At 46.0% G+C, this 8,773-nt stretch overlaps 1 protein-coding gene across 1 annotated transcript; it reads right to left on the bottom strand.

The window, feature by feature from the left end:
* Positions 1-225: 225 nt before the first annotated feature.
* On the bottom strand, positions 226-6,951 carry PRDX3 (peroxiredoxin 3). The gene is made up of 8 exons (XM_054831205.1): positions 6,853-6,951; positions 6,050-6,702; positions 5,896-5,974; positions 5,544-5,685; positions 4,650-4,785; positions 2,796-2,899; positions 1,590-1,755; positions 226-1,078 (listed from the first exon to the last, which is right to left on the bottom strand). Exons 2-8 carry the CDS (start codon positions 6,083-6,085, stop codon positions 1,025-1,027), a joined length of 717 nt encoding a protein of 238 aa, XP_054687180.1. The 5' UTR covers positions 6,086-6,702; positions 6,853-6,951; the 3' UTR covers positions 226-1,024.
* Between the last annotated feature and the right edge of the window lie 1,822 nt (positions 6,952-8,773).

The following is an 8,773-nucleotide window of genomic DNA, read 5'->3' as shown; positions in this document are numbered from 1 at the left end:
CCGAATTGTATTGATTTATCCAGCCCTCAGCAGCACACCTGCTACTTACTGTCCGTGTACTCACCACAGTACACGCACACAGGCAGCGGCAGCTCTTAACTGCTTGCTGTCAACAAAGGTACAGAAGATAGTTTTCTAACGCAATGCAACTCATCCAACTTCTTCAAAATAGAGAAACAGGAATCTTTGGGGGAAAAAGTGAAAGAAAAGCAAAGCAACACTTGCTGCTAGTCAATGTTAAGATTTATTATTATTATAGCTAGAGATAATGCTACATTGTTTTCAAGCAGTACATTTCACCTTTAAGTTTTTCCTGGAGACAGATTCAAGCAAATAAGCAATGCTTTAAATGACGGAAGACTGTCATTAAGCTCCAGTAAGGACACTATTGGGATCCAAGTTTTTACCGTCTCCCAAGCAGAACGCAAATTCTTCATGCTTAATGCTCCTAGGTAGCCACGCTGCGTCTTTGACTATAATCACGATTAAAGTGGCATGTTTACATTAATTTTGAGTTACAGTGCATTTACACACAAAAATAGGGATTTTTAAAAAATTTTTACGTTACATTCATCTCTTCATCTGCAAAATTCATTAAAAACAAACCATGTACCAAAGTTCTATTTTCTGTATTGTGTCCCATTATTTCAAACCCTTGTTACAGAATTTAATGTTTCATGTGAGGAAAGAACACACAGGACACTTTCTGGTCCAAAACTAATTAAGGAAAGAGGAAAAACCCAGTGGAATAAAACTGTGGTTTGTGTATTTGCAATATTCAGGAAGAAGACTAGTGGTCACAGAAATTCATGAAACAAGCTGCAAAAGGGGAGGAGAAAAGCCTTAGTTTTTATCCTTCTTTTTAAAACAAGACAAGGGAGTCAGCAAATATTTCAACATTTAATTTCTTTTTAAGCATGAGAAAATGAGAACTTTGATTTATTTATTTTTTTTATAATCACAGCTGCATTCTTAATGTCTTCAGTGTACGGTAACTAAGAGTTTTGTCCACGTATTTGAGTGTTTATGAATGCACTTTCTCAAAATATTCTTTAGAGGCTTCTGGGCTTGGTTTGATCTGTCAAGAAAAGAAAGTTTAGCTGTTACATGCTGTAACTAAGATCAAAAAATTACAGATTTCACATTTTATCCAAGAAAATCCATGCATACTTTATAAAAACAATAAGGTATTTCTGTTTCTGCACTCGGTTGAAAGATGAAAGCCTAAATGATGTACAAGCTCCTACTTGCAAATTTTAAGTATATAACACATTTTTCCTGCTAAATATCAAGCAGAGCATTAAATAAGTAAAAAATCTGAAGACAACTGGTGTCAAGCACAGGTCAGATTTAGAGTTTTTGATATAATTTATGTCTTGTAAAAGAAAATCAGTGACTTTCTTCACAGAAATCACACATTTAATATCATACAAATAGACTAAATTGGTCCAACTGATAAAAGCCTCAGACTTATACAAGAGGCACAGATTCAGTCAAGCACCTCACGTTAAAGCGGTTCTCAGCCCTTCAGACACGCAAAAATATGCTAGTGACTATATTTAGAAAAGTGGTATTTAGCGGACGCTTACTGTAGGGGAGTCTGGAGTCCAGTTTGCCGGGCAAACCTCTCCGTGTGTTTCCACGTACTGGAATGCTTTCACCAAGCGGAGGGTCTCTTCCACACTACGACCGACGGGGAGATCATTGATACTTAGATGCTTGATGATCCCATTTGGATCAATGATGAAGAGACCTCTGTAATAGAGCAAGAATTTAGGGAATGCAAGTCACGTTCCAAGACCAAATGCAAGAAACTGGATGAACTATTTCAGCAGGGTAGTTATTCTTAGATGCGGATGTCAGAGTTAGGAGTAGCAATACAGTGTTTGATACATTGTTTGTTAGTGCAGTGGTCAAAAGTCAAGAACCAGCCAACTGGTATGGCATTGTGAAATTACAAAGTATGCATAAAGAATATTAAATCAAGACAGATGTATAACAAAGGTAGAACTTCTCATTCCACCTATAGTTCAAAGTTGATAGCTGGCATCCTTCCCATGTCTTTTTGATATGAAAATCCAAAGGTACTGAGTGAAGAGTTGCTTACGCATTAAACTACTAAATTAAATCCTGTTGTATATTAAGCATTTGGGAGAACCAAAGTCCCAGTGCTACCATACTAATTCACTTGACAACAAACAAATGTCAGAAGTTCCTGATCCAAATTGATTAGGAACCAAAGGTCTCCAGAAGACTCCTACCCAATCCAATGGATCTCAGGGACCGCTATTTGCTTTTAGTAAGTATTCCCACAGTGGAGAAGGACATGTCTTTTTTTATTCTAGATAATTATGGGATTGACTGTAGTGGCCTCTAGCACAACTGCTTTAAAAACTTCTCACACAGAAGATAAAGCAGTCTCTTCTCCCTTCAGAAGGAAAAAAAAAAAGGGATAGACCTAAATTTTGAAGAAATGTAAAAAATTGTAAAATGCTCTTCTATCCTACTCTTTTTTTTTTTTTTTTGTAGCAACATGGAGTTCTTTCTCCCACAGACAGAATATCTGGCTTTCCCCTGCATGCATTCTCAGAGAGGCCTGGAATCCTTCTCAACTTAATGGCCATAACGGCCATGTGCTCTTTCCCTAGGGTGGGATCCAGCAGAAGTTCTGCAGAAAAAGTAACATCTTACAGTCTTCGTTTGATCCTTGTGCAGATTCTCCTGCAGGACAGTATGGCTCACATTGTTTTAGATTGGATTGTGTCATAACCAAATTATCAGCAATCGTACATTACCTTAGCGCTATGCCAGGTCCTTCTAGCAGCACACCATAATCCCGGGAGATTTGTTTTGTGAGGTCTGACAGAACTGGAATATTCATTTTGCCCAAACCGCCGCTCTAGAGAAAAGAGTAAGATTCCATTTTGTTACGCAACGCTTTTTAGGATTATCCTCCTTGAGTCACTGGTTTCAGTGCTCTTGAGGGTACACAAACAACAAAACATTCATGCCATTTGCTCCATGAAAGGAACCACAGGGGTAGGGGTGTTGTTTGGTTGGTTTGGGTTTGGTTTGTTTGGGTTTTTTTTAAGTCAGGAACACTCAATTTCTTTGGAACATGAAAAAACCTCTTTTGCACTGAGCATTTTAGAATTGCTTATTTTGGCGGTAAAAGGCTACCTATGACAACAGCCATAAATTTTCAGAAAGATTTCCCTTGTACCCTGTTCAGGAGCTTTGAATAATAGAAAAATTTCTAGTGCATATTCAAGTGTTCAGAATTAAACAAGATGAACATGGTGGGGAGGAAATGGAAAACAAACCGGTGTACTGTGAACAGACAAACCACAAGGCTTCTAGCTGCCATACTAAGTATGTCAGAGTTCTGCTGCTTTCTCTATTTAATGCATGCACTATTTTTTTTCTCCCCCAAATCAATTTAAATACTATTTGGAGAGTCAACCAAGATTTCTTTCAGTTTTGCAACATACTGAACTGCAAGAGAGATAAGCTCTCTATCCTTGAAACAAGCCCAGAGTTTGTTAGCTTTTCTAATCCTGGCATCATCAGTAAATCATTGTGTAATCTCAGTCACTCAGACCCGGATCCTGCGCGCGCTTGTCTGTAACGGAGTTCTTATATGCCAAGCACTGAAGGTAGATGTTGGAGAAACCAAGACCTTTGCTTCTCTGGGTGTCAGTTTCCCGTCTGCACCACCACGGAATTCTCTCCACCCTTCACAGGGTGTTTTGCTATGTCTGACTGGCACATGCTGAAGAGCTTTCGCATAAAGCAGTGAAGTGAGCCCATAATCACATTTTAGAGCTCTGAACAAAGCATCCAGAAAATTAAATACTCTCAATAGGTTCAGCCAAGCCATATTAAACCTAACGAGCTCTCCTCCCTCCCCTGCACATTGCAACGGCAAAGCTACACACATGGGGGCACCCTGGTCTGCGAGCACAACTGCAGACTGCTGTCCACATGGGTAATGACTGATGGCACAGGAGCTTCTGCACCTTCCTGTGACACGTCCGATTCTCTACAACTAACCAAACCAGTGAGATGCTTTATATGATTAAAACCATGTATTTTTATATACACATTAAAGAGGCTCCTGTCCAGTAAAAGCCCATCTTCTCTACCACTTTCCCCAAAACAGCCAAGGACCTCATTTCTATTCCAGAAGTGCAACCATTCCAATGGCTCTGTTACAAGTGCTCCAACCAGCTGGTGGTGGTTCTGCTTCCATTCTGAAGCCACCACTGTCAGGTACTGGTTAACAGTAATGACTGAACAGCTGCCCTTCACTCTCTGTGAGGGTACACACAAACCATCCACTGTAACAGGCAGCTTAGCACAGTGACATGTATACTGAATACTGGTCTGTCAAGATAAACATGTAAGGATATGATGTAACCTACAGGACTAGCAAGAGAGCAAATGAAAGATTAAAAAACCCAAATTATTAAGGAAAAGATCAAGAAAATGAAGATTGAGGTCAGAATTATGTCATCAAATGTAGAAGTTAATCCCTTAATGTATCATTACAGGCAGTCTATTTATTGTAATTGGTATTTATTCAACTCTTCTTCTCAGGAGCTCTTGTGAAAAGAAAACAATCCAACAAAGAGCTGCTCAATTCATACCTTTCGTGGTGTATTTATCCAGGCCAGATGACAAAAATGAGAATCCACAGAAACTGCCACCACCTCACAGTTCACATCACGAAATTCATTCGCTTTGTTGCTGAAAGCCACAATTTCTGTGGGGCAGACAAAGGTGCTGGGTGGGAAGAGAGAACAGGTTGTAATGATTCTGCAATATTTTGAGAGAATTTAGAACAGAGACTCTCACGTCTGTTTCTAGGCAGTAGTGCAGATGTGTGTTTTCTTTAGCCTGATCATTTTGACTGTTTCCTCCTTAAGATAGCTTCAGCTAGTCTCAAAGCAACAGCCAGTTTTCAACTCTCAGTTCTAGACAGATCTTTTGCAGAGATGGAGAAACTATCTCTGCTAGAAACTCTCTAGACAGAGTTTTTGGAAAATACAGCAGACAGGACTGCAGGTTAAATCCTCCCCCACGTGCCCACGCACACCAGGATGCTCTGGGCGATTCAAGTCTTCTGGACAGGCTCAACCCTATCTGTTCACCTTTTGCTCTAGAGCTGTCTAGCTGCACTTCTGCTGGGCTTGCTGCTTAAAAGGAGAGAGTCTCCAACGTGACCCCAAACTGTAGGGCAATGCCCTTACCCCTGCGATCTGACTGTAAGAGGAACCACACTTGCAAGGCCACATCTGCTTCCTGCAGCAGTCCCGGCAGCCAGAAGATGCTCACCAGCCACCAGATCTATTGCTTTAGCACGCAATGGCCGTTTGCCCCCAAGTCTTATCAGTCACACTCTAGAAACAGATGCATCTGCCTTAAGAGACTAGCCCGGATTAGGTCAAAACACCTGCTCCCGACAGTGATGGTCTGCAGCACTGCTGATGACCTTCAGCAAGGCAGGAGGCGCATCAGAAAGCGGAGAAACCCGCACTCACAAGTCCAGGGGGTAGAAGAAGAGAACCAGGTATTTTCCCTTGAAATCATCCAGGCTCAGCTCCTTGAACTCCCCGTTGACAACAGCCGTTCCTTTAAAGAACGGGGCGTGTTGTGTAACCGCTGGAGCAAACCGCGAGGAGCCTGCGGGAGAGAAAACAGAGCTGCAGGCCGGGCCGCGCAGCCGCCAACCGAGCCCCGAGGCCGGGCTGGGCCGGGCCGCGCCACCGCCTCCTCCCGGGCACAGCCGCAAGGGCAGCCGGAGCGGGAGGCCGCAGGAGACGTTCCCGCCGCCTCGCCCGAGACAAGCCCGGGGGCGTGGGGGTGTGTTCCCGCCGCCCTCCCCTCACTTACCGAGGCTGAACTGGCGCCGGGCGCAGGGCAGGGGCTGTGCCGTCAGCCTCCTCCCGACGGCGGCGGCAGCAGCGGGCACCTGTGGGGACACAGGGAGGGTCAAAGCCGCCGGGGGTTGGGGCGCGGGGGCGGCCGGGGAGGGTCAGTCACTTACCGCGGTCCGCAGGAGCCTTCCCAGCGCAGCAGCCATGTTGAGCGCGGCGGCGGCGGGCGGAGCGGGGCCCTGCGGGAGGGACGGGGCGGGGAGGGGAGGGGCGGCTCCGGGCCCGCCGTGCGGTCCGTCCACCGCCGGCACTCGGGAGGGGGCGATGAGAGGCGCTCTCCCTGGACTGAGGCTGTGGGAGCTGCGGGTCGTCCGTCCCCGTCCTCGCACGTAGTGCGGCGGCCGTGTTGAGGCGGGGGTCGGTGTTTGCTGTGGGCTCCCGCTGGCGGGGCTGACTGTGAGACCTAGCTTGGTCTATACTGTTACAGACTGAAACGGAGCAAACAGCGTGGTTTGTGCTCAGACACCTTCCAGATACAAACTTTTCAAATGCAATTGGCTCTGACTTTATTCAACTCGCTCAGATTATAGTTGTTTAATCATAATTAAACAATTACGGCGCGATAGCCGTCTGCCTGCTTAGCTCCTCTCGGCTGTGAGCTGATGCAAACCAAAGTCATTGCCTGATTTCCCACACGTCTTGCCGCTAACGGGCAGTGCTGCATTAAGCCGAATGCGTGCCTGTGGTCTCTGTCTGCCCTGGAGGTTTGTCCCAGTCCTGTTGGCTGCGCGGACCGTCACTGGGGAAGCACACTGGTCCGGGCCTAGAAAGAGCAATTGGGGTGTGCGTGAGCTCGGGGAGGGGGGGGGCAGGAGAGTCATAAAAGCCCAGCACAGGCCGCCTGTCTCCTGCCAGATGAAAGCAGCGCAGGAAAGGTGTACAGCTTGTGGAAGGGACCACACCTGATACGTACAAACCTGTTTCCCTGAAGCCGGGCACTTCTGTTGTCTGCTGTTGAAGTCCAGGTCCCCACAACTCAAGCTAAAGGAGCTACTTTAACAGTCAGCCGAGCAGTACAAGGGTTTCTCAGGCTATATTTGTTAAATACCGGATGGTGGCAGCAACACAGATCACCTTCACCAAGAAGTGCCAGCTTCCAGCCCTGTATCAGGCCACGTGCTTTGCAGCAGCACAAGCAGCGTGCACATCCCAGAGTACTGAAAATCAAACACTTTCCAAAAGTCCACTTTTTTATTTTTAGCTTCTTTTTGTGTGTTTCTTTGTCTAAGTAGTCAAATCGAGTTGAACCCAGTTTCACTTCTGGTTTTTGATAATTTCTGTTTTAATATTCATATTTATAAATATCCACAGCCTTTTACAAAGGGGACATCCCACCTTGTGAACTAGAGAGAAGTCTGGCTCCGCTGGCAGGATAAGCTCAGCCATCAGCATCTGGGTCCAAAGCCAAATGGATACTGCATCTGTACTTCTGAATAAATTAGCAGACTTGTTCCTGGTACTGATCTGGCTGGCATGGTCTGGTCACCTCTGTAACAGTAAACTCTCTGAGCATTCAAAAGAGTGAGGTTGTGTGCAACTGCCTCTTAGGGTTGGTCATTAGCTGGTAATTAACTCTAAAATGCCCAGGAACTCTTTCAGGCACTGTTAGTCAGTGTTGCCCAAAAGCATGCTGAGACCTTTCTGAGCATTAAACATCAGCAGTTTCACTCGCTGGTACCTTTCTGTGGCACTCCTGAATTTATTAATCCAGATGTACCCAACGACAGATGGAAATGCAGCTATGATAATCTTCTCGAAAACTGTAGTGCCTAGCACAGCTGCCAGAATAACTTTAAGTACTCATACATTCATAGAGATACTGGGCATCTGGCTGGGCTTGTGATGAAGATGGAGGTGCCCAAAAGAAGATGATGAAGATGGAGGTGTCCTGCACAAGGGTGCAGAGGTGAACTCTTCCTATAGCCATGATAAGATGGAGGGGGAAGAAAATGTGGACACTAAAGGATACGGATACCCCAGTATGGGGTCCACTACCGTAGTAGTCTGACTGCTTCCTGCATCCCCTAAGTTCCTTGAATTCAAATAGTCATCGCTATTGCCTTCAAAGCTGTTCCCTTCAGGCGTAACATCTAACAAGCTCTGCACGTGCATTTGAGCACATGTGCACAGCTGTGCACAAGCGCAGTGCGTGGTCACTGACCTAGCAGATTTGGATAAGGAGCCTTATGTACCCCCTGCTTCTCATTAGCACTTTGTTAAGGAAAACCTGAAGGTGTGTGAGAGAGAAGTTCGGTTCTGACTCTTGCCGATGCACCAGGGCTGCTTGAAAGTGCCAGCTGGACGGGGACGCTGCTGGGAAGGTCCCTGGTTGAGCGAGGGGGGCTGGCTGCCTGAGCTACTTGGCTTATTTGCATGTCTGTTGCATAAAAGTTAGGGGCATTCTTGCTTAAAAACCCCTCAAAGCCTAAAAGTGGAAGCAAGTAAACTATTTGTGTTAGAAAATATGTCAGAGGCAGCGTGGGTGAGTCGTACTGTAGCCTGCAGCCCTGGAGATGGAGAGGGAAGGAGCGGTTGTTGAGAGATGTGTCCGGAGCAGAGGTTTGGGAGGTCTTAGTGCCACTGCTGAGGGCTGCCAGCGGAGCAGTGAGCAGCGGAGCTGAGCCTGGCACCCCTGCAGAGCGGTGAGTGGTGGTGAAGAGTGGCAAAGAAACATCAGCCGATTCCCTGAGCAGCAGTGCAGAATGGCACGTCTGTGTTCACGTCTGCCGGACTGGCACATCCTCTCGAAGAAGAAACGAGTCCCTCACGGCTGGGCAGTAAATTGTGCACCGGGTGATGGCGGGGCCCCAGCGGTTCCTTTCCTTCAGCTGTGG

Source organism: Grus americana, chromosome 7, assembly GCF_028858705.1.
Source record: "Grus americana isolate bGruAme1 chromosome 7, bGruAme1.mat, whole genome shotgun sequence".
In the NCBI taxonomy this organism is placed as follows: domain Eukaryota; kingdom Metazoa; phylum Chordata; class Aves; order Gruiformes; family Gruidae; genus Grus; species Grus americana.
Note: the sequence above shows the minus strand (reverse complement) of the source record. Positions and strands in the feature narration are given on the sequence as shown.

Bases quoted from the DNA above. Each gene is read 5' to 3' on its own strand.
- PRDX3 (XM_054831205.1), bottom strand. From the start codon at position 6,085: ATGGCTGCTGCGCTGGGAAGGCTCCTGCGGACCGCG. The intron at 5,975-6,049 runs GTAAGTGACTGA...GTGTCCCCACAG, and splicing joins GAAGGCTCCTGCGGACCGCG to GTGCCCGCTGCTGCCGCCGC. The intron at 1,079-1,589 runs GTAAGCGTCCGC...TTTTCTTGACAG, and splicing joins GGACTCCAGACTCCCCTACA to ATCAAACCAAGCCCAGAAGC.